Below are 26,056 nucleotides of genomic sequence, written 5' to 3' on the forward strand. Positions count from 1 at the left end.
GGGCTCAAACTCAAAAACTACCAGATCATGACCTGAGCTGAAATCAGAGTCAGAGACGCTTAACTGACTGAGCCACCCAGGCACCCCAGGACTGTGTCTTTCTTGTTTGGCATTGTATCTGGTTCCTAGATACAATGCGTGTATTAGATAGTCAAGATGTATTTGTCAGTTGGTTAATTGGATGAACAAATGAATGGATGAATGAAGCCAGACTGTTGCTGGCCGGGGAGCATTTTAGATACTGACCCATTCTACTTTTAACGTGTACTTTTGTTTTGCCATCTTTCCTTTCTCAGTGGATGTTTCCTGTGATTCACCATACCGGTTCCGATGTGACAACAATCGCTGCATTTATAAGCACGAGCTGTGCAACCATGTGGATGATTGTGGAGATGGGAGTGATGAGAAAGAGGAGCAGTGTAAGCAAAAGTGAAAAAGAAGAAGGAAAGACGAAGGGCCCCAAATTATCTGCAGTTTGCAAAATGTACCTCTTGGATTTCAGTTCATTATGTAGAGGCTCGAGTTGGACCTATGACAGTGGATCTCTGTTGACAGTTGTTTACAGACGTATAAACCTGCGTGTTACTCAGATGCATCCCTGCCCGCTTTTTCCTGTCTGATTTGAGCAAGTCCCTTAATTATTCAGTCTTCATTTAAATATTCAATAAGCTTCCCCCCCCTTTTTTTTTCTCTTAAAATGAGAACAAACACTAATTGCTGGTTGGCACTTCACAAATTAATGGTTTATTTGTTTTAAAGAAATGAAGTTTGGCTACTTTTTAGCCTAGAGTTACTTCTTGCTAATCTAGGCATGTGAACTTCTCAATGTCCAACTGAAAAGATCATGTTAAATAAGGCAGCCCCGGTGTTAACAGATCTTGTCTTACATGCATCTTTAAAATGAAAATTCATTTCTCAGAAGAGAAAAATAAGGGATTATTTTAAGATCGAAGTTTCAAACTGGCTGCATTTAATGTTTTAGATATTGAAAAAAATATCTGCTTCCCCATTTTGAGAATGTTTTAAAATCTATTCATTGGATGGGAGAGTTGATTAATTTTTTGGATAATTAGGAAAAAGTCAGCGAGGAAAATGATTTCCCCAGATTCCAATTATATTTTTTCCTTAAAGGATACTATTTGGGAAAATTGACATAAATGGCTAATTTTTCTGTTTTCCATCCCTTGTATTGATGTGGCCTTGGAATTCTCCCTGCCAGCTCTCATCCTGGAGGGGACGTTGGGGAGGACACTGACACTATTGCAGTGCTCCAATTGTACTCATTTTATGTTTTTATTTTTTGCCTTTTGGCAGAGGTGAACCTATGATTATAACATTGTTGCTATGTTTATTTGAGGTAGAGAACAAAAGGATGAAAACCCAGAAATAAAACATTTAAAAATTTTGGGGCAAGTTTCCCCCTCCCCCCTCCCCTTTCCATTTCCCTTACTGTTAATGCCATTTTTTTCAATGGATCAAGACAATTATAGCACATAGGCAAATCTGAAAGTGGATAAAAGGTCCGTAAACTTACTCTTCCCAAGGAGTAAATTGTTAGTTAAAGGAATCATGGCTTGCCATCACAACAGATAAACTGCAAATTTCAATGGCTAAAGATTGGAGAGGTTGATTTAAAGTTCAATGAAGGTCAGGCAGTTCTCGGTCCTATAATTATGCCACCTGGAACACATAGTCTTCGAGGTTGCTGAGGCAGGAGAAGAGAGAAATGGAAGAGGTACACAGGTTCTTAATCTTCTGGGCCTGGAAGTGATAGATGTTGCTTGTGCTTGCGGTCATTTGGTTGAAACTGGTCACATGGCCCCAATATGACTGCAAGGGGGACTGGGAAACCCAGGGAAGTGCATGGATATTTAATGAATACCAATGATTTCCACCACAGTTTACCCTTATGTCAGTAACAATCCGTTTACACATTTCTTCCCATGCATAGAACTCCCTCACCCTCACTCCAAGGGATGTGACTCATAGTCCCATTCAGTAACTGAAATCTAGGAGCCCTGGACATAGTCCCATTCAGTAACTGAAATCTAGGAGCCCTGGATGGGTAGGCTGTAGCCCTGCTGTCAATTCCAGATTCGGTTCCCCTTGGTCCATAAATAAGTTTTATTTGTGTCCCCCTTGCCCCCAACAGATAGTGGTGGATCAGGGGGAAGCATAATAGAAATAAAGATTCCCACTGGGCAAGAAAGAATTAGAGATCTACTGCCTTCACCACTCTATAGCAATTCTGAAACACCAGGTGACACTAGGTGACACATGTTGGCGCAGGGCAGTCCTGATTTATGTCTGTTGCTCTGGTGGAGTTATTAACAGTGCCCTTTTACTCTCAACTATATGGTTACCCTATGTAGACTTTGTGAAGGCCACTACAGTGGGGAGTGGAGGAGATTCACTGACGAGGCCAAGGCTCTGCTCTGAGAGGAGCGCTGGGTCTATTGTCCCTCATTGTCTCCACCCTTTGGGAGTATTTCCTTGTCTTTTCCCCTCTTCGTTGAAGAGGGAACAAGAGAATAAGCCTTTTTTAGGAGTTGCACAGCTCTCAGCCACTCCCTGCTTGTAGGTTTGGGGGCCCACGGGTTTTAGAGTCCCCGTCAGAGTATTTTGGCTTGCTTGGTCATGTATTTCCTGGAAATTGACCGGCTTTTCACCTGTTTGATTCCAGTCACTTCTAAAAGTGAAGAACCTCACTTTTGAGCCATAGTTTTTGAATCTGCTTTCTTTTTTTGCTTTGTTTTCCCCATGTACCTTTGTCTCAAATGATCATCAGTTATCTTCAGGCCATCCAGAAAAACAGATGGGCTGTCATTTCATCCAAGTTAGGTTTTCCTGGGTCTTTTCTGTCTCAGTGACTTCTAAACAGCAGAATCTCACTGTTTGGGATCTAAATGCAGTCAGTTCTTCCCATGCATCAAGTTTCTAGACTTTATTTTATTTCATTTCTGCTTATAAATCATCTGGTTCTTCCCTGAGCTTTTGTCTGTCTTAATACTATCTGGCCCAACTGGTAATGACAAGGAATGCACACTACTAACATTCTGTTTTCTAACCTCTTTCCATAGATTGACATGCTCATCGAGCAGTTGGTCTGCCTTCTGATTTTTCCCAAGTCACACTTTTACCAGATGTTTTGCCATTGCATAATATGGGTCTCCATCTTTCCTGCCTCCAATATCACTTTCCTCATTGCTTGCCTCCTGACTATGAAGCCAGTGCCAAATAATTTAGGTGTTTATAATGGAAGCGCTTTATATATATACGATTGAAGGTAATTAATACTAGCTGCTGCACCCAACAAATTTCAAACTCTCAGCAGTGAACCTAATGAAGACTTACTTCTCACCCAGGTAAAGGCCTGTGTAGGTTGCCCAACCCTCCTCCATCTTGTAACTAGGCCACCTGAAACACATGGCTTCCCAGGTTGTCAAACCAGAGAGGCACATGGGCTTTATTTGTTTCAGTCTAGCAGTGACATATCTCACTTCCTACTCATAGCCCATTGACCAGAACGAGTTACATGGTCCCAACATAACTGCAGGGGGGACTGGGAAATGTAGGGGAAGCACAGGCTTATTTGTGAACAATAACCATCTTTGCCACAGAGGGAAGCATCTTGTTCCACAGAAGAGAAAGTTTTGACTTTGACTTTAACTTCTGTTCTTAAATTACAGGTGTAGCTTCGACCTCTAGACCTTGTAGAGAAGATGAATTTAAGTGCAGCAACGGACATTGCATTTCACAACATCTTGTATGCGATGATGTCGATGACTGTGGTGACCATTTTGATGAAACAGGTTGCAGTAAGTAAATATTTATTTCTAGAGTTCATTGGAGTAAATCAGGTTTACCTAATGAAAGCATGCAAGAACATAAAGTAGATGATAACCACATAGTTCTTTTTAATTTAATTTGTGCTCTGAACTGCAGTCGTAGCTACCTGTTACTGAGCATTCACTCTACTGAGCATTCACTCTACCAGACGTTGGTACCAGACATTTACTCTGTACCAGACATTGTGCTAAACAGTACATGGATTATCTTATTTCACCCTTGTAACAATCCTATGAGCTAGGTATTATTCTCTCCCTCAATTTTTTTTTTTTATTTTTAATGAGGAAACTGGGTTACAGGTTTAAAAAAACTGGCCATGCCTTCTTACCGTTAAGAGGTTGAGCAGGAATTTCAATTCTGATCTACCTAACTGCAGAGCACATCCTTCTCCCATTAACTAGGTGCCTCTCAGCACCTGAAAGCTGTTTTTCGTTTATGAGTCTGCATACTTTTTGACCATAAGCTAGATGCAGTATCCTTCGGCACTTAGGGGAAAAGCTTCTAAGGGGAGTTGATAAAGATGGGGATGTCACAGGGAGCCTTGGAAGGAACATTTATTTTTATTGTTAAAGTTGAGGGAGGATTTGTGTAGGAAAAGAATGAAGAACACAACCAACGGGTGGTTCTAGTTCAATATTGTGATGGAAATGTTGGGATGACATGTTAATAATTTACACTTTTTTAGTCCTTTAGAGCTCTTATGAAATTCTTGCACATACATTATCTAATTTGTCACTCAAGTCAACCCCATTGGGTTGCTATTACTATGTGTGTCTATATAATCTCAGAGAGCTTTAGGATGTTGCTTGAGGTCATGCAGAGTGGCAGAGGCAGGATTCGAATAGTCCTGTGAGTCCCAACAAGACCTCTAGTTTGCTCTGCCACTAGCTATGCCCCTTTGATCATCAACCGACCTCTCCAGGCCTCAGTTTCTTCATAAGAAAGAAAGTTCTTCAAACTCTAGGAGCCCATGACTTAATCATCCTAGTTAGTTCCACAAGATTTCAACTTCTTGGGCTTTAAATGCTCTTTCCTGAGGCATCCCAAGGATTTCCTGGCAAATTTTCTCCTGTGTGAGTTACGAAGGAGGTAAATAACTGGTCATAATGAGTTGATTTGCCTTTTATTTTACCCACTTCCTAGTGGGGCTTGGAGTTTTTGACATAACAATGTGACTTGATGAAATATTTTAAAAAGTATGAACATGACAGGATTTGCAAAACTAGGTGTTAGATTTGAGTCTAGATTTGGTGCCACGACTGACATGTGAACTGTTCCAGGAGTTTGGAGAATTTTAGTTGCCATGTAAAAAGCTTACAATAGACCACAGTACTTTTAATTCAAAAGACATTTGATTAAAAGCAGCCTTTATTGAAAGGGAGTAAGTAGCATAAACATTAATTTAGGTTTGGAAGCAGCATATTTTTTTTTTTTAGGTATTAAGTGGATATGTGATAACGAATTCAGTCTTCTGTGGGTCAATAATTTAAGACATAGAACTCTTATTTAAAATATCAGTTCTCAGGTGCTACTAATCTACTCGCCTTTCTTTTCTTTTCCCTTTCTCCCCTTCTTTCTCCTTCTCTTTTTAATTTTACACTTGATCTTAGCCAAAAGGCCAAGAAGCAATCCTTTTAATTTTCAACAGGATCCCTGAGGTGTTCAGGGCATATGTTTGCTTTTTAAAAAATATTTTAAAATCAAGAGAGAAAGACATTAGTATTTTTCTAGCATCATTGAAGTATAAAGAAAATAATTAGCCCCATAAAGGTAGATTGACTTGCTATTTCTCTGCTTACTGGTTCTTATTCCTTCATAAAATAGAAAATAGAGTGCCTATATTATAAATACAGTGTCATGTTTGGTTTTGGATAGATCTGTTGTTTGTGGATTAAGATGGTGATTGTTTTCAGATGAAAGAAGTTATAAGTTCCTCACATTTGAGGAAGAATCTTATAATGTTTTATGGTTTCTGCTCTTGTTTGAAGGACTATTGCTTCATAAGAGTATAACTCACTCAAGGGAGCAATTGGTCTAGAAATGTTTACTTCATGGGACCTTTAGTCACAGAAGATTACAGAGTCTAATTATACACATGAGACCCAGAGAGGTTATGTGAGTACCTTAGGGCTGTCCAAATTAATAAAAACAGGTCACACTTATTAACATTGTAGTGGTGACATCACTACCAACCTTATAGAAATTTAAAAGAAATTTAAAAGGGAATACTATGAGGAACTTGATGTCAGCAAATTAGACTACTTAGGTGAAATGGCCAAATTCTTAGAAAGACAAAACAATGACATGACTCTAGAAAAAATAAAAAATTTGAATAGACTTATTTAGCAATGTGTAATTCTTGAGAGCTAGACAAGACCTTTATTATAAGGCGTTCATGTATATAGCTTTGAAGTATGAACTCCAATGGCAACATTCCATTAAATACCATGGTACTTTATTTTGTGATTATTTTTCTTTTTTGAACTCAATGTTTTTAGTCGTTTCAAACCTCATATGCTTAAATAGTCATTGTACCCTAAGGAACCCTCATTACCTGCTGTAAGAGGCAGATAGATACAAGTCTATTTTGCTTTAAAAGGACTGAGCGGGGCGCCTGGGTGGTGCAGTCGGTTAAGCGTCCGACTTCAGCCAGGTCACGATCTCGCGGTCCGTGAGTTCAAGCCCCGCGTCAGGCTCTGGGCTGATGGCTCAGAGCCTGGAGCCTGCTTCCGATTCTGTGTCTCCCTCTCTCTCTGCGCCTCCCCCGTTCATGCTCTGTCTCTCTCTGTCCCAACAATAAATAAACGTTGAAAAAAAAATTTAAAAATAAAATAAAATAAAATAAAAAATAAAAGGACTGAGCCAGGAGATACCACAGTCTCTTTGGCTAAAATATTCAGAAGCCTGTGACCAAGAGAATTTCATTTGAGAGGGAGACAAAGATTGAATCCTTTATGGAGATAACCACCGCCCTTCCCACCTCTGGTCCCCCCATTGTCTCTCACTAGGTATGTTCATCTTTGTCAGCTTCCTTGTAAGACCTGGGTTTGAGGGTTAGATGGAGACTCAGGATAAAAGATGCAAAGTTACAATAATACAAAAATGAAAGCCAGATGGCTTTGACAGATATTGGCAGAGACAAGAATTCAGGGCAATGAGGAACAATGAACTGTGAGGATGGAGTATGAGTTATTAAAAGTCTTCCCTGGAGTATCTGGACCCCAGAACAGTAGGGATAACAAGAGTCATTCATATGAGCCCTATAAAAATGAATTATTGTTGAATTTTTTTTTGTATTATGAAAGCTATAAAACCCAGAAAATAAATATTAACAATCAAAAGTAAAAATCACTTGAATCCTATAACTAAAAGACAACTAATCTTAAAGTTTGGTGTACTTCTGTTGTCTTTTTTTGCACATGTATGTGTAAAAATTATTAATATTAAAAAAAATAAAGATACATAGTCTTTATGTAGTGTTACAATCTTTCCCTCCATTTTTGTTATAGATATTTCCCATGTCAAAGTATCATTTGAAATCATGAATTTGAATGATTGCCTAACAATCCATCATGTAGATAATCATAACTCATTGATTCTAAGATGCATGTTTATTTTCACATTTTAACATCTCTGAAACAAGGATCATTCTTCAGTTGATAACATGCCATAGTGTAAGTCCCAGAGTTTTTCTTTTTTAGTATTACATAAAGTAGTGCACCAGTGGTGGCTTACTTAGATTTGATAAAATGCAGTGTACCATAATTGTTCAAGTTTTCAAAATTTTATTATCAATAATTTATAATCCTTAAATAAATCATAGTGCACATTTTTATTTCTTTTTGAAGGAAAATGTATTAACATGGAAAACTGGATAATTGGGTCTGAATATTTTTAAAGTCCTGGGTTCATATATGTTGTTGCAAAATTCCTTTCCATGCAGGCCACTCTATGGTTCTTATAGCAGTGGTATGACTTATAACTGGCCAACACTTGATATATATGTGTATACATATCTCAGTTTTTCCTCCTATTTGTTATTTTGCTCTAACCTGTATCAGTGTCCTTTATTACACATATAATAGGATATATATTACATATATCATATATCTTAATCCTAATATATATAATATATCAGATATTACATATCTAAATATATATAATAGCAGAACAGATGGTTACAGTTGTAAAGAGCCTCTGACTTCATAGTTCTGGACTCCGGAATTGGATGCCCTGAGGGTAAGCCAGGCAGTGATGAGTAAAATGGAAAAATTGCCTCAAGAATCTAACATTATATACATTTGTATAAATGGCATTCAGGGTGTTACCAGATATTTGAATACAGGGGTCCTCAATCCTTTACAAAGACTTATGGAAAGGGGTTATCTTGAGATGTCCTATAATAGGCTATAGATAAGTGTTTATACCTTTCATTTGTAACACTAAGATTGTTTTTCCAGATACAGGAAAAGAAAGATCATGTGCGGAGAATCTATGCGAACAAAATTGTACGCAGTTAAGTGAAGGAGGCTTTATCTGCTCCTGTAGACCTGGGTTCAAAGCCAGTATTTTGGACAGAAACTCCTGTGATGGTAGAGTATATTTCCTACAATTCCTACTTTTTAGGTTTTCCACTCATTCCCTTTTATTAAACCCCTGTTGAATTCCCTTAATGGGGCCAAACTCTTGGTTCTTGCTCATTAAAATACTTAAGTGCACCAATAATTTTACTGTTAGAGGGTGACGATCAGTTCTGAGAGTATAAACTGTACACTCATGATGTATGTAACCAATGATGATGTTAAGATTTTGCTCACTAATTTCTTGGGACATGAAAAAACAACACTCAGGAATGCTGATTACTTTTTTTCCATGCTATCTTGCCAATCCCTAGCAGATGGCTAGGCAGATAGCTCATCCTTAGTAATGTCTGCCGAACTGGTAAGACTTCAGTAATGCTGACTGCTTATTGTATCAGTGTGAGAGACCAGTTTTTTTTTAAATCAACACAAATTTTATTTTCTTCATCAAAGTCCAATAACATATTTGTTACACACTTTCTTATGCCAAACATAAGTGAGTTCTGAGGTATGGGGTTAGAAGCTAGCTTATCAAGATGGTAAGGACTGAGTATGATTTTAAGTGTCTTTTCTTACTTGAATTTTCTGTTTCTCACTCATGATGTATCATACTCAGATGATTGGGACAGTTCTTTTGGAAGCTGAAGCTTAAGAACTCAATCAAAAAAAAAAAAAAATCAAATGAATGAGTCCCTTTCCTAAAGCTAGTGAGGGCAAGGGAACTGGAACTGAACAACGCCAACACACAGCGGCTTTCCAAAAGTGAAAATTTTATTCTGCTATTGTAGAGCTGCACTGTTGCAGTTGAACCCCATCTTCATTGCTTCCTAGCTTTGGGACTTTGGGTTTAGGAATAGTCCATATTGCAGAGTCGTTCTGGAGGACTAAATGAGGGAAAAACAGCAGAGGCATGTGAAACCACATCTGACTCTTAGTAAGTGTTCCACAAATGATGGTGTCATGGCTTATTTTTGTCTGCAGCTTTCTCAGTCCGCATTGTTTATGAGTATGGATTTAAACAGAAGCAGGGTCTCTAAGGAATGGTTGGGAGCAGATGGTGCATATTTGCTTTTATTGTATCTACAGACATCAACGAATGTGAGCAATTTGGGGTTTGTCCCCAGCACTGCCAAAATACCAAAGGAAGTTATGAGTGCTCCTGTGCCGAAGGCTTCAGGTCTGTGAGTGACCACTATGGAAAACGATGCGCAGCTGATGGTATGCTGGGTTCTGCTGGGACTAATCAATCGACTTTTAGAGAAATAAATGCTGATGAGTACAATATACCAGAAAATAAGCTTTAGGCTCTCAGTCTTATTTTTAATTCACCAGCTACTTCTCTTCCAACACCCATCCACTCTCTTCTCTCTCCTCTCCTGCCAGATTAAGACAGTAACTGCAATCCCACAACAAATACGTAGGAATTAAAATGAGAGTCAGGTATTATTTATTATTCTGGGCTTAGCATCTTGTCCACCTTGATAAAAACTTCAAAAAGTGGACAAGATGTTACCTTCCAGAACATTTACACAAGAAAAGCTTGCTTATAGGGTGGTGGTCAACGGAAGGAAATTAATGAAACCCTCCAGCTCCCACTCTAAGACTAAGGTGTGGGAACCCTGTAATTCATGAAAAATAGTCTCATTCAGTTGGGGCAAGTCAAGGACATTCTGGTGGTAATTTCTTTTTTTACTGTTCATGGACTGCTGATCATAGACAGAAAGAGTCTGGCTCATTTATAATTTCAACCATTTGTTCTACATTTTAGGTTAATGCCAGTATCTGAGAGGCCTGATAGAAAGCAGTAATAAGTACTAGATAGAAATGACAAAAGAGAAAGACTGTGTGGCAGAAGTATTATATAGTCCAAATTTCCAGAGTTCTGACCAAAATCAGCATATCCCCATCGAAGGGTATAGGTCTTCACAAGTCTTACAGATTTGAATTTGAAGTTTGTACTGGAGTTTAAAGAACTTGAAAAGGAAATCACATTTTTAAGATTTAAGAGTAAAATGGCTGTTCAATTTCTTTATACAAATTGGGCTTTTAAAGCCTACATTTGATTAGCATACTTAAATATTTTACCCCCCAAACCTTCCTGACATTGAGTGAAAACTAGAGTAAAGGCATTTGAGCAGTTGGTCTGGTAATTAGGCAGCAAATTAAAAAAATGTTCAAGTCGTTTAACTAAGGAGATGACTGAAATAAATTCTCGTAGTCACATAAAGCACAATGTCAAGACAGAAGAAATATATAAAGTGAACTTTCAAAAGTTACTTAAATGAGATTTGATTGATATTATTGCAAGTAAATTAAATTTTAAAATTCAAACAGTGCACTTCGAGATGAGTAACCATTGAAATAGCTGCTTTGGGTAAGAACAAGGATGAGCTGTTTTTGTCATTAGCTGGAAGATAAATTGAATCGTGGAGCTGATTACCTGCTAAAACAATCATAAATTCTGTCAGTAAAGAGCAAGGAATGAGGACTTCCTGGTAAACTTTTAGTAACGCTATACATATTGTATTTCTTCTGTGAGATTGTCTACAGTCTTGTGTTTTATTGCCAGTGAATAAAGAAAAAAAATCAGTGGAAAAGAGGACACAGTCTAGGGGTCTCAGTCTTGCCCTGTTCTAAACCATCACCCACCGGGGATAGGAATAAAGAACTGATAACATCCCTAGCAGAAATATTAGCTTTCCACCTGAAAATGGAGGCAAGAATGTCCACTGTCACAGATCTGGCAACCCAGTTGGGTAGTTAGCTCTACTGATTAGCAGAGATGGTCAGATTTCTATAAAAACTTATTTTTTTGGGGGGCGCCTGGGTGGTGCAGTCGGTTAAGCGTCCGACTTCAGCCAGGTCACGATCTCGCGGTCCGTGAGTTTGAGCCCGCGTCAGGCTCTGGGCTGATGGCTCAGAGCCTGGAGCCTGTTTCCGATTCTGTGTCTCCCTCTCTCTCTGCCCCTCCCCCGTTCATCCTCTGTCTCTCTCTGTCCCAAAAATAAATAAACGTTGAAAAAAAATTAAAAAAAAATAAAATAAAAACTTATTTTTTTTTTAAAGGTGGGAGGATACTTGCTATTTTATATCTACTTTATACAAAAAAGAATTCAGATAGAATTCAAACAGATAAAGAGGCCCTTGTCTTATTTACAGGTAATCCTCCTTTGTTGCTACTGCCTGAAAATGTGCGAATTCGAAAGTATAATCTCTCATCTGAGAAGTTCTCAGATTATCTTGAAGGCGAGGAACGTATTCAGGCTATTGATTATGACTGGGATCCTGAGGGCATAGGTCTCAGTGAGTATGAACTTTCGCATCTGTCATTGATATTAATTGAATTATAAGGTGTTGAACTTTGGGGAATTTATTTTTCAATGAGTGAATTTTGTTGCATGAGTGGAAGAGGGGGCTCTTCCTGTCCAGCGTGTTCTGGACGCCTTAGCATGACGGTGGGTCCCAGCCAAACTTTGTCAACTTCTAACCAAACCTTCTCCCATCTCTGGGGATTATCCTTTCAGGACCACCTTATATCTCTTTGTCTTTGCTCAGGTAGGGACTGTTCTTCCCCATCACTGTACCTTTCAAAATTTCTACTCAAACTCAACATTCCTATTCAGCTCAAATGTCACCTCCTCTGACATCTTCTATAGTTCTTCCTGGGCACAGTTCCATAAGTACTCACTCATGAGCCCGTAGTGTTTTATATATGGTTTTACTAAACCACCTTAAATAATTGTAACAATTCTCTGGTTCTCCATTTCTTACCTGTAAAATAAGAACAGTATTCTTGTCTGCCTGACTACCTCTGAGAGTTCTTTTGAAGATCAAATGAGATAACATGTGAAAATGCTTTGCATACTATCAATAACAATGCAATGTAAGATTTCTTATGGTAGTGTTTTCACACTTACACAATACAATAAAATTTTTAAGCATGGAAAATACCTAGGAAGCCATAGTCTTCTTTGATTTTTAAATGCCTGCCATCCACTATCCTGTAGTCTATACGCTAAATAGGATTTCTCGTCTACATAGCTCCTTTACTGCCAGTTATTGAATAGTCTGCCCCTGGTTTATCTATAAATTTTTTTTTTTTGAAACTAGAACTTGATCCTAATGAGAGAAAATAGGCTCTTGACTGAAATATATTTTAATAAGTTATCTTGAAATAGAGACAGCTAAGTCAGTATCAATAAGCTATCAGTTGAAGTATTTGTAGCTAGTAGCTCAAGTATAATGTGTTGAGTTTGATCAGATATATGTAATTGAATTACTAGTCTTATAGGAACAATAAGGAAGTAGAGATGTCAATGAAGGAACAGTAGTCCACCCGATTAGACCCCAGTTCCTCCCTTACCTGATGTTCTTAACATGAAACTCACCTGTTGGTCTTGCCTTGCAGGTGTCATATATTACACTGTGCTAGGCCACGGTTCTGAATTTGGTGCTATTAAACGTGCCTACATCCCCAACTTTGAATCCGGTACTAATAATCTTGTGTCAAAGGTTAACCTGAACCTGAAATACATAATGCAGCCAGACGGATTAGCAGTGGACTGGGTTGGAAGGTAAATTTAGCCACGTTCCCCTCTTGTCAATTCTATTTTCCTGGCTAGATCTCCCTCCTGCTTGTCACACCACGTGAGTTAAGCTGACCCAGATATGGGTGCACTCAGCGCTGGTGCAGCTGGCTGATGCCTGGGCTTGCTCTAGCCCCAGCAACCACCTCTGCTTACCCCAAGGTGTCATATAGACAGTATCATTTCCTATAGTCTATGTATGCCATGAAAAAGTTTGGGAAAGCACCAAAGTCAAGATTTTGTATTATATCTAGGAGAGCTTTCTTGCCGACAGAGTTTTGGATTCCAAAATTAACTTCCAGTATGGCAGCACTATTCATTTTAGAAGAAATGGAACAGTCTCACAATTCTACCAGCAAGGCAGTTGAGACGAGACATTTTTCTCTGGTAATTATTTTGAGGAGGAACAACCCACATCTTGTGTTTTGAGCAGACTGTATTGTCTGAACAGATTGGAAATTTGACTTTCCTATGTAGTCTTTGGGTTGAGTTAATAGCAGTGTCAGCTTTGTTCTGCTCTTTTAGGTCTCCTGGAGCCCCAGGGACTAGAACCAGAGCTTTTGTATGATCTCTAAATAATAGCCTTAAGTAGGTTTATCATCAGTCAGATTCATGACATGCAAACTGATGTGGAAAAGTTCATAAGCTCCTTTTTTGAGGAGGAGCCTTGCATTGGAGTGGCATTTATGGGAAAGTGATTATGTTGGAATCAGAGCTCACGCATTCATAGATTCCCCCATGGCCTTGGAAATGAATGAATAATGAAAAAAATGTTTGAGAGGGGAGTCTCAGGGGCTTGTTGCCGACCTCTGGGAGAATGAGAGTCATTTGCAGCATAAATTAATTTTCACCTTTTAACAAACCTGTCTAATGCTCCTGGAAGACTTGAACATCTCTGAAGAAGTTAATTAGGTCCCTGCTGTGCCCACAGGCTATCAGGACAGTCATTTCAGCATTTTTTGTCAGGAAACAAGGCCTCAGAGAGTCAGTAACTTGAAACTATATAGACCGTAGCACTTCCTTCTGAAAACCAAACAGGCAGTAGCAAATCTGTCTTCATGTGTGAAGTTTTGCTTCTTTCTCAGCCTTAATGAAAGAGCGAGTGAAGAAGCTGACGGAAGTCTTTCTGCTTGTAAGAGAATGAGACCTGCAGCTCTAATAGTGAAAATAGGGCAGGGTGGCCTTGCTGAGTTCATTATTTTGGAAAGGCTATTTCCGCTCATTGGAGCTGATGCCAGATTCCTATTAATTCCACTGGGGCTCTTGGTTGAATCGAAACAGATTCACAGGGCAGTTGCAGTTAAAGGGCCAGCTAAACTATGCCTGGTGACTTCCACCTGGAAAGTACATGTCTCGTAGTAATGCCAGATGTGATGTCCACCATCATCACTGATCCTGGCTGATCAAGAAGGAGTCCCCTCTATCCCTTACTCTTCCACTTGTAACTTTCCAAAGATGCTCCCTTGGCTGAAGAGATCGGGGCATTCCTGATGGAGGGAGATTCTGCTCTCATCATGAGTATCTAAGTGGTTGTCTTGTTGGCCCCGGCTTCCAAACTGAATGCTTTCATCTTCAAACCTCTTCCCTAGAAATGACCAGTCTAGATTTTTTGGATTTTTAACTTTGTCCCTTTAAATTCAGGCATATTTACTGGTCAGATGCCAAGAGTAAACGGATCCAGGTGGCTAAACTTGATGGGAGGTACACAAAGTGGCTGATTTCCACCCAACTGGATCAACCAGCTGCAGTGGTTGTGAATCCCAAACTAGGGTAAGTACTTGTAGGAGTCCTTTTTTTTTTTTTTAAAGTTTATTTATTTTATTATGAGAGAGACAGAGAATGCCAGCGGGAGAGGGACAGAGGACAGAGAGAGGGGGAGAATCCCAAGCAGGTTGCACGCTATCAGTGCAGAGCCTAATACACTGTGAGATCATGACCTGCCTGAGCCCAAATCAAGAGTTGGACACTTAACCAAGTGTCCAACTTAAACAAGTTGGACACTTAACTGAGCCACCCAGGCACCCCAGTACTTGAAGGAGTCTTTCATTTTCTAGATATTTGCCACTGGATTTTCAAGAAATTATATCTTTAATTATTTTTTCCTAATTGTACTGAAATTGACTTTGAACTTTTTGCATTGACATCTGTGACTAATTTAAGATGCCCTAAAGATTTTAGGACCATCCAAGCTTCAGACTGATACTGTGTAAGGGGAAGGCCTCTGGCCACAATTTTTTCCATAGCCCAGTTGTCCAAAATCCACACATTTCTCAATAGAATTTAAGGATTGGTTTATACCTGGTGATTGGTTTAGACTAGAGGCTGCAAAGTGGGAGCTGGTAGGCTGAATACGGCTCACAGATATATTTTACTTGAACTAAACAGAGCTTTAAGGTTTTTTAAATTTAATTGCTAACACACACACACACACACACACACACACACACACACACAAATTTTACGCTGTATGTTTGGCTTGAAAAACCAGAACAACTGATAACACCAGTTAGGTATGCCTTTCTTGATGCAGTATTGCCTGGAACTTGTAGACAGGGCTTTGCTCTCACCATCACTTGATGTTCATGACTGCTGTGCTCCAGTCATTTTTTTTTGCCTGCCTGGTCTTTTCCAGGTATTTGAGGTGGTGCAATCCCTGGTCTCCATTTTAAAATAGGAATTCTTGTTTTGTTCTCTGATACAGGTCGAACACAGGACAGTGCTGCTCACACGTAGGCATTCAATAAATACTTTATGAAGAATGAACAGCTTTGTCATTATACATTATGTATATACTTGGACAGGGCTGGGCAATCTCTATTGAGGAAGTTTTCATGAAGGACTACAGATGCACTGGCCCCTCCTTTTCTCTCCCTTTCTTCTAAAGTAAAGTATCAAAATAGCATCACTTAGCACCCAGATCTCAATGAAAAACAGTTGATTTCCTTTTTGGAAGTTCATGCTCTGTTTCAGTGTAGAAGCCTCACTAGAGGAAACTTTCCATTACAGGCTTATGTACTGGACTGACTGGGGCAGAGAACCTAAAATCGAGTCTGCTTGGATGGATGGACAGCATCGGAACATCCTGGTTCAGGAGGACCTTGGTTGGCCAACAGGCCTCACTATTGATTATCTGAACAATGACCGGATCTACTGGAGTGACTTCAAGGAGAACAATATTGAAAGTATAAAACATGATGGGACTGATAGAAGAATCGTTGCAAATGCAGGTTAGAAATGAGTTACAATTTACCATGTTAAATAATAAATATATTTTGGGTCTCTGCCCATTTTCTCCAGAAGGAATCTGAATCTTAGGAACCGATTGATATATTTTCTTAGATACTGCTCCCCTCAACTTCCAGCTGCTGATTTAAATGCAAATGAATCCATTAGCAGTAATTAAGGTTTTGTTTTGTTATGTTTTTATCCTTTTAACATAATTTTTAAAAGACACTCTTAGCAACAGATATTGAAATAACCAAGTTTCCCATTAGGTTGCCCTGATAGGGGTGACAGTCATGTGTACCAATGGAAATCCATGTCTAACCATTTCTAGACCTATTTGTTTTTATTGTGTTCAATTGTTTATTATGTACAACTGGAAACATCTAGAAGGAAAGAAACATTTTATTTTCTAATCCAGATTTCTGCAGAACTGCAACAATCCAGTATCTACCAGCTTTTCCTGATTAGTGGTATCTTACGTTCAAACAAACAAAAAAAAAAAGGATCTCTGACATCCAAATTATTGTCCAAAGAGAAAATCAAATCAGCAACTTGAAAGCGAGCAAGTACTCTATAATTGGCATGAACCAGTAGACATTAATCTAGTTTAATGTCTGTCATCTTGATCTCCCAAAGTAGCACACTTTTGTGGTCACATGTTCAGAAAGTCTGCCTGAATGTTCCTGGATTTTCAAGGCATTGAATTAGGGAATAACTCAAGCATAATGACATCTGACATAAAAGAGGGGTAGGGAATTTTCTATTCAATTATCTTGCTTTGTTTTGGTTTTCCTCTGTGGGTAAGCAGCAATGAACCCATATAACCTGGACATCTTTGAAGGCCAGTTTTACTGGATATCTAAGAATAAGGGAGAAGTATGGAAGCAAGATAAATTTGGGCAAGACGAGAAGGAGAAAATGCTGATGGTGAACCCATGGCTCACTCAAGTTCGAATCTTCCATCAACATAGATACGATCGGTCAGGTAACATCCCTTGGAGTAAGATGTTCCTCATTATCTAGAAATCTTATTTCAAATTAATGGCTATATTGTTGGAAAATGGTAGTGGATTATAATAGTCTGATCTCTTGGTGCATGAAAGGTGTGTGTGTGTGTGTGTGTGTGTGTGTGTGTGTGTGTGTGTGTTTTAACCATTTCGACCAAAGAAAAATAAAATTGGCGGTCAAATGTAATTATATACACCACCAGCAGATATGAAGTAAACATATTTCAGTCCTGGGGTGCCTGGGTGGCTTAGTTGGTTAAATGTCCAACTCTTGATCTCAGCTCAGGTCTTGATCTCAGGGTCATGAGTTCAAGCCCTGTGTTGGCCTCCACACTGGGCTTGGAGCCTGTTTAAGAAAAAAATTTTTTTTCGGCCCTCATTGTTTGGAGTTACAAGTATGTACTTCTAGGCCACAGAATCCAGTAGGCATCAAACCCTTGCTAGGTGTCAGGTGGGTAACAATGGGTTTCGTGAACATCAGGCTAGTCAAGTTATCCTGAGCTACGTGAGCTTCAGTTTAAAATTGTCAGTCATGCATTTCTACCCCCTCCCCTCTCTCCCATTTTCTTAGTTGTGGGTCCTGCTTCACCAGGTTACCTGTGTTCTAATTCATCCTTCACCACTGAATCAAGCTAGATAAAAGGGAAGGAAATTTTTGAAGTGAGGAAAGGAAATAGGCTTTTATTAAGCTCTATAAGTCAGATTCTCTCTTCAAGTGTTAACCCAGACATTTGTTACTTTAGTTAACCTCCAGAATTATAATTAGATTTTATTTTCATCTCACATATAGGGAACCCCACCAGTATAATAGCTCGTATGGGGCTCCATGCCCATGCTCCATGCTCCTGGGGCTCTCGTGCTGGGCAGTTTTAAAGGCAAGAAGGGAGAGGACGGTACATGTGGTGAGCCCCCTCTCTGGCCTTTGTAGAAAAGGCTACCTAGGAGTCAGTGGAGTTGGCTGGGCCCCCTTTGGAGAATGCTGATTGCTGTGTAGGCCAGAAATCTAGACCAAGCTGTGCCAGATTAACATTTACTCTGGACCAGTAGTTCTCAGATTTTAGCATATATCATAATCATCTAGAGGGCTTGTTGAACACAGATTGCTGGGCCCTACCTGAGAGATTTCTGATTTAATATGCCTGAGGTGGCCTAAAATTTGCATTTCTAACAAATTCCCAACTGACATTTGAGAAGTCCTGCTCCAGGCCCTGCTCAAGTATGGGCTGTGGACCAGTAGCACTGGTGAGACATGCAAGTCTCTCAGGCCCCACCCAGCCTTTTTGAATCAAATTCCCCAGGTGGTTTGTATTACATTCAAGTTTGAAAAGCTCTTTTCTAGAGAGCTGAAGAAATGGTAATGGGGCAGATTTTGAGTGAGACTTTGGAATATGGCTTATTATTTTATAGCCATTTCCTTGTCTGTAGTTATAGACTGGATGACAGAGAATCAGGATCACAGAATGTTAGTCTGAGAAGAAGTTTAGAGATCATCTATACCTTGGAGAAATCATAGTACATGCTATGGTAGAATTCAGACGACTCTAGAATTACTTGAGGAGCTTTTAACGGTAACACTTGTAACATCCTAGACCAATTTAAATCTGAATTTCTGTGACTGGGCATCAGTAGTTGTGCATAGCTCTCAGGTGATTCTGATAATCACAGGTCTAAATTCCCTTGTTTTTCAAGTAAGGAAAGTACTTGAAGAAAGTACTCCTGTGCGGGTAGGGTGGAAATCATATGTAATACATAATTTGGACACATTATGATCTATCCAAATTTAGGTAATGACAAATCTTGACATAATAATAGGGTCTTTGTGGTCTTTTGAACTATCTCAAATTGCTTTGCGTTGATTAGTTTTTGTGGTCATGCAGTGGACTGGACACCTACCTTCCAAATCTGCCAGAGACGGGGAGGAGATAAGTGATGGCCAGTAGACAGTGTGAGTGTAGGATGGTGAGAAGTAGGAGGGTGGCTGTGCCACTCTGATGGGGTGCCATGGGGACGGTCATGTAAATGAGGTGAATAGCCAGGTGGCATGTGACCTAGAGGTGCTGGGCTCTGATGTCACCTGGCAGGGCCACAACTCAGTTGATGGGTGTATCTTTGGATGGTGAACTCATTCCCTCTTCAGACCCTAACCACTGTTCTCGTGTGCTTTCCAGTGCCCAACCGCTGCAAAAATGTCTGCAGTCACCTCTGCCTCCTGAGACCTGGAGGATACAGCTGTGCCTGTCCCCAAGGCTCCACTTTTATAGCAGGGAGCACCACTGATTGTAACGCAGGTAGGGGTGCTGTCTGCACAGCCATGGGGGCCTGGGAATGCTCTTCTGCCTTCTTCAGTAGCTTCCCTACTTGTGCTTCTCTTCCTGCAGGATCCTGGAAAAAATCCTTGTGTGGCTGGGTCCTTTGCAGGACAGAGCGGGGGTGGCTCGAAGGAGGGATGAGAGATGGGGAGATATGAACAGAGCTGAGTGGGACTTAGGGAGCCAAACAGAGTGGGTGTTCCAGTGATTGCTGAGAATTATTTGCTAGGATCTGTAGGGTACAAATCCAGTGCCCCCATATCTACCATTGTGTTGTTTTGTAAGGATATTTGGAAGAGTGGGTTTTCGATAAGGTCTCTACCTCCTTTCTTTACCTCCATACTGGATGTCTGTTGCCCCAGAATCCATCTGGCTTTAATTGGGGTTCCTCAAGTGGGAAACCAGGTTCCTGAGGTGGGGGACCTTATCCAGTGCGAATGGGAGGGCGAGAGGAGGGTCACTCTTTTCCTCACATGCTCATTTCAAAGTCTTGACAAGTGAAAAAGGTACATTTAAAAAGACACCTTACAGGGCGCCTGGGTGGCTTGGTCGGTTAAGCGTCCGACTTCGGCTCAGGTCATGATCTCACGGTCCGTGAGTTTGAGTCCCGCATCGGGCTCTGTGCTGACAGCTCAGAGCCTGGAGCCTGTTTCAGATTCTGTGTCTCCCTCTCACTCTGCCCCTCCCCTGTTCATGCTCTGTCTCTCTCTGTCTCAGAAATAAATAAACGTTAAAAAAAAAAATTAAAAAAAAAAAGACACCTTACATTGTTGGAGGCTGGAGGCTGGAGGCTGGAATAAAAAAGCAGTGCTTTATTTCTCATCCCAAATGCTGTAGAAGATCTGTGCCTAGCAGGACCTTTCTTCAGTGACTCTTAAAATAGGGAGTATATATAAGTCCTGGGGAATAACTAGTGTCCCTGGCTAGTATCCAATTCTTAATAATACTCATTAAAAAAATCATCCTGTAGTTTGCTAGCAGCCCATTTTGTGGCTCACATCCTTGTTTTTATTTTTTAGTGGCCCATTTTATGGTTCCCTTCCCTCAGTTTTAGCTGATGACGCTATGCTTAACCACCTGTGGCCACCAGGGGGAGCAAGTGGTTAAACAAGGCACCAACTTTTGGCTCTCCTGAATCAGCCGGAAAAGTTGGTGGGTTTAGAGAATGAATGCAGGAACCAAAAAACAGCTACTCCCGCTTCTCTTCCCCTGTCCCCACTCTCATCCCGAGGCTGGGGGGGAAATATTGGCAAGATTACAGTATTTAGTAATATTTTGAGCCAAACAATTTCAAGCTTTTGACGTTTGTTGTATGCTGTAGACAGATGGTTCTGACATTTATCACAATTTCGCACTCATGGGCGGTGTTGTCCAAGATGTTACTTCATCTACTACTTTCCTCATTTACATTGTTTGCCAAGTGCATTATAGTCAGGTTCTTGTTTAAAAGAACTTTAACCAAAGCAAGCACGATAATGGTGGTAGTTGTTCCATATGGGGTCTTAGTTTGGCATTTTAATTAATTAATTTGATAAGTATTTATTGAGAGCCTACTATGTGCTAAGTACTAAGTGCTGGAGATAATGAAAGTGAACAAAACAGATCCCTTGCCTTTGTTGAGCTTATATTCTAATAGAGATTCTAAATAGAGACTGCCCCCCCTCCCCAAATGTATAATGTCAGATAGTAAAAGCAAAAGGAGAAAACGAAAGCAGGGTAAGAGGGATGAGGGTCAGGTGGGAGTTGGGTGGCCTTTAGGTAGAGAGTTCTGGGAAGGCCTCTGTGATAAAATGAACTTTGAGTAGAGATTCAAATAGAGGGACTGAGCCAGGAGGATATCTGAGCTCCTTAAATAAGTGCACATGTGACAGATACTTACTGAGCATCTTCTAGGTATAAGACATGGAAACGCTAACAGCCCCATCAGGCACCTCCAAGGAGTACGTGGGGGCTGAGCTGGAGCAGGGACCCAGAGCAAGGGCAAGTTGGAGGACTTAAAAAATAGGACATCTCTAACCAACTGTCTATCAGGCATCTGTGTATCTGCATTGTTGCTTGATTGATGGGTCCCTGATGCTTTGAAGCCTTCAGATGAAGTGTTGAGGTGTGCCCAGATTGAACTCTTGTGTTTCACTGGGCTTGCAGAGGAGAATTCTGAAAACTTCAAATGAGAACACGAATGTCCTAAGAGATTTCTTTACCACAAGTTTCTTTTAAATGTTAATATATGTTCTGGAGTGTAGCATCTCTCCACTGGGGGGAAAATGCTATAAATTGCCTCTTTCTTTCCACCAAATGTACATTACTCTCCAAGACCTTATTCCTAAGTGTAAGGTAACGTTTTGATGAGGAAACTAATTAGCTGCCCTGCCCCATCCACTCCCCACTCTGACCCTGGGCCTGAAGCACATTTGCATGGTTTGGGTGCTCTGCTGAGTGTGGCTGACTAACACATGCATGGCTTTCCCTTTCTGCAGCCATCGAAAGTCCTATCAACATGCCCCCCCCATGCAGGTGTATGTACGGAGGAAATTGCTATTTTGATGAGAATGACCTCCCCAAATGCAAGTAAGTCTGAATGTTGAGGTCCAAGTTGTAGGCCTTGGGGGAATTTAAGACAAAGTAGCCAGAAAAACAAGTAGAGGAGCCTTGCCAGTTCACTAATTTTCACATCGTGACCAGCTTGCCCTCCCTTGGGAGAGTCCGCAGAGAACTAAGGCAGTGCTTCTCAAACCATACTGTGCATAAGTATCATCTCATTCACAGGGATTCTGCATTTCCAACAAGCCCCCATGAGATGCCACAGGATTGTGAGCCAACTGTAACAGGGATTAGAGAAGTGACAGCCCCAATTTCTCTACTCACCTGGTGTTAATTACACTTGGAGTGTGGGAGACCAGCTGTCAGCAGAGCTGAGTCAGCCCAAGCACTTGTGATGAGCAGAGACTGGGCTAAAGATTTGGGGGAAAAAAAAAGAATTCTTGATAAAGCTCTAACGTGGCACAAGATAAATGGAGGTCTTTAAAAACCGTTTAATGGAAACATATCAGCGGAAAGAATACAATCTTGGTTTCCATTTTCATTCTCAATGGAAACGTTGCATAGAGTAGACACCAATACATTTATTTGATGACCTTGCAGGTGTCATAGCCACAGCATTGAAAGTGAATTTCATAGTCAGATCAAAGTCAGTTGTTTTTGCTGCTCATCATATCTTGGCAGAATAAACAAAGTCGTGCAAGATACACTGACTGTCTGTCCCATGTGTAATTTGCTCAGTCAAACCTCTCTCTACCTGAAGATGTGCTTGTACAATAGCTATGGAAGCCTAAGAATGCCACAGCTTGTGAGCAATTCTCCTTTCACTTTCAGGTGTCCCAGTGGCTACATGGGAAAATATTGTGAAATAGGACTTTCAAAAGGCGTCCCTCCAGGAACAAGTAAGTTTTAAGAATATGAGCAACCTGGGGGCGCCTGGGTGGCTCAGTTGTTTGAGTGTCCGACTTTGGCTCAGGTCATGATCTTGGTTTGTGAGTTCGAGCCCCACATCGGGCTTCCTGCTGTCAGCGCAGAGCCCACTTGGGATTTTCTGTTCCCCTCTCTCTCTCTCTGTCCCCCACCTCTCTCGCACTCTAAACATTAAAAAAAAAATATATGAGTGACCTGGAAATACGTCACAGCTCCTAAGTTGAAAGCTGTTTATATTCTATTTAACTCAGTGTTTGAATTGGTTCTGCCCTCAGCTTCCAGTCTTAAGTCTATGGGTTCCTTTCCCTTTCCCCATGCTGATATGGTCACTTTTTCTTCCCTCTTCGGTGGCAGCAGTGGCTGTGCTGTTGACAGGCATCCTGATCATCATAATTGGAGCGTTGGCAGCATTAGGATTTTTCCACTACAGGAGAACTGGCTCCCTTTTGCCTTCTCTGCCCAAGCTACCAAGGTCAGTTTCATCATGTGGAATATTGATTTTAGAAGCTTGGGTGATGTGACTATGTGAATAATTCAGGGTTTTTTGTTTTGTTTTGGTTTGGTTTTTTTGTAAGTTAAAATAGCATAACGTGCAGCTTAACCTATTCTGTAGAAACAAAAAGTATTGAACTTAAAAGCCATCATTTCAAATCACAACCTCTTAATCTAATGCCTTTTTGAAGCCTGAATGCAAATCACACTTCATAGTCCAAATAGTTATGCCCACTGGTGGGGATTCAGGTTAGACTGGAACACAGTCTGTGGGTTGGACCAGGCTTTATTCCTGCAAGTGCCAAGTTAACCCTCTCTTAGATGTCAAGCATTCAACAATGTGCTTTAACACTTCTGTGTAGCTAAGGCAAACTTCCTACCATATTTGATGTATGAATTCAGAGTGGGAATTGAGCGTTTCATTTAAGTAAGCTTTAGCAATATGGAGGAGAGGGTACTATTGCAACAGGTGGCTTAAAAAATCGTACACTGTTTCAATTACTTTATTTCAGCTTAAGCAGTCTAGTTAAATCCTCTGAAAATGGAAATGGGGTGACCTTCAGATCAGGAGCAGATGTTAACATGGATATTGGAGTGTCTGGTTTTGGGCCTGAGTCTGCCATTGACAGATCAGTGGTGATGGTGAGTGTGGCTGCAAAATGGCTGTATGTTTACTGTTTTATAAAAGAAACACTTTTTATAGAGAATAAAATTCACCTAGAATAAAAATGAAACGGTATGCTTCTCAATGTAAAGTCTTTACAAAATTAGGAAACATTACGTTTTTGCAGAAAGGTCTCTAACATATTAGTAATAAAATTGCACTTTACCCCTGCTCTAAGCCACACTTGAATCCTAAACAGTGTTAAGTTTAATGAGAATCTTAAAGAGTCTTATGTTTTTTGGGGGAGAGGGGAGAGAGAGCATGGTATTGTTTTTATTTGATGACTCTTTGTATGTTAAGGGAAGGAGTAGGGAAATCCATGTTTCCTAGTCTTCTATATTTTCCCACCAATGTGTATAGTTGGGATACATAGTGATTTTAGATGCAGTGGTTGGTTCAAATCACAGCTCTGCCGCCTTCTAAGAATGTAATAATAGGCATGAAGCTTGATCGCTCTGACCCTCATTGTCCTCATCTATAAAATGGATACAGTAATACCTCTTGTGAGGACCAAATGGCTACTTTATGAGTGTACTAGTACAGGATCTATAACCAGGACTGGAAAATAACTTTCAATATTTTGCCTTTCTCCCAAATCTTTCATGTTTAACCTCCGCATAAAAGTACAATATTACCTATTCTTTCTTCTTTCCCCTCTCCCTCTTCTCCTCTTTGCTCTTTTTTCCACCAGCCATGCTTTTCTCTGCTGTGCAGACCTATCCCCAAGTGAATATTTGCATTAACGAGCCAAAGAGAATGTGGGTGTAAAAGAGTGTTTCTGTTTCCTTGATCTGATGAATTAGTGCATTTGTTACTTCATGTGATGTTTGCCGTGTGGAGGCCTTGTGTCTCCTGGCTTTTTCTTTAAGTTCTTTTTGGATAAATTTGGCATAGCAACTAGTATACCTCCAGGTGTGAGGAGGGCACCTTCCTTCCTGTGTAAACCAGATACTTCTTTTCTCCGTCAGAGTGAACACTTTGCCATGGAGATGGGGAAGCAGCCCATAATCTTTGAAAACCCAATGTATGCATCCAGGGACAGTGATGTCAAAGTGGTTCACCAGCCAACCCAGGTAAGAAGTCACAGCCCTTTCTTTCAGGTTCTGCTGCTACTGAATCTTGTGCTATTGAATAATGCCCTCCTAGGGTTCTCCTAACTTTCCCTCAAATGGAAGGAAGCAGTGTTCCCACCCTTCAGGTTCACTAAATGCAATAGGACTGACCCAAGGGTATGACACCAACGTGTTGCAGAGTCGCTGAGGCTTGGCAACCATTCTGTGCTGACCAAGGGCCTTGTCATGCTGAGTGCTGAGTGGTCAGAGCAAGAATTACGAGTCCCCTCAGGGGCTTGGCAAGCAGTGCCTGACTCACACAGACTCTCTGTAAATATTTGTGAAACGAACAAGTGAATGATTGTCAGGTCATTATGTGGAGATTTGGGGGATTGGGTATACTCTCTGGGTTCTTATTGGTATCACCGGTGTGTTATTTGAGGTGACCTCCTTATGCTTGCCTTTCACATACTTTTCTGAAAACTAAAGTCCCCAACGTTGGTAGGCAGATACCTAAATTTCCTTTGGTGCAGCCCTGTTACTCACTCATCTTTAAGAGGAGCAGGGAGGTGACATAGGTGAGTAGATGAAGGGAAAGAACTTTTCCCTGGACCTGGAACAGTAGCTCCCACACCACTTCTAGTGCCTGTCAGCATTTAGCCTACTTCCTTTGTTGAAACAACTACAGCGTCAGGGAAATGCAGTTTCGTGGTTAATACCTAACCTTCATTTGAAATCATAAGATATGGTACCTTTTAAATATAAAAAGGTTTATTTTATGGATAGCATTCTTAAGATCAGAAACAGTTGCATCTTAAGCATTT

At 40.4% G+C, this 26,056-nt stretch overlaps 1 protein-coding gene across 1 annotated transcript in view; it reads left to right on the forward strand.

Annotated features, from left to right (window-relative positions):
- The window catches only part of LRP2 (LDL receptor related protein 2), a 198,290-nt gene that overhangs the window by 166,966 nt on the left and 5,268 nt on the right, over positions 1-26,056 (forward strand). The window contains exons 62-76 of the mRNA XM_047084739.1: positions 297-419; positions 3,690-3,818; positions 8,310-8,441; positions 9,516-9,647; positions 11,589-11,732; positions 12,838-13,003; positions 14,657-14,785; positions 16,022-16,242; positions 17,049-17,225; positions 19,416-19,535; positions 22,034-22,124; positions 22,929-22,996; positions 23,379-23,496; positions 24,029-24,158; positions 25,149-25,253. Of these exons, the coding sequence (XP_046940695.1) occupies positions 297-419; positions 3,690-3,818; positions 8,310-8,441; positions 9,516-9,647; positions 11,589-11,732; positions 12,838-13,003; positions 14,657-14,785; positions 16,022-16,242; positions 17,049-17,225; positions 19,416-19,535; positions 22,034-22,124; positions 22,929-22,996; positions 23,379-23,496; positions 24,029-24,158; positions 25,149-25,253 (1,985 nt within the window). The remainder of the gene's footprint in view (positions 1-296; positions 420-3,689; positions 3,819-8,309; positions 8,442-9,515; positions 9,648-11,588; positions 11,733-12,837; positions 13,004-14,656; positions 14,786-16,021; positions 16,243-17,048; positions 17,226-19,415; positions 19,536-22,033; positions 22,125-22,928; positions 22,997-23,378; positions 23,497-24,028; positions 24,159-25,148; positions 25,254-26,056) is intronic.

Source organism: Lynx rufus, unplaced genomic scaffold (assembly GCF_022079265.1).
Source record: "Lynx rufus isolate CCGP_SWC_20201006 ecotype Redwood Valley unplaced genomic scaffold, mLynRuf1.p SCAF_2, whole genome shotgun sequence".
NCBI classification, from domain to species: Eukaryota; Metazoa; Chordata; class Mammalia; order Carnivora; family Felidae; genus Lynx; species Lynx rufus.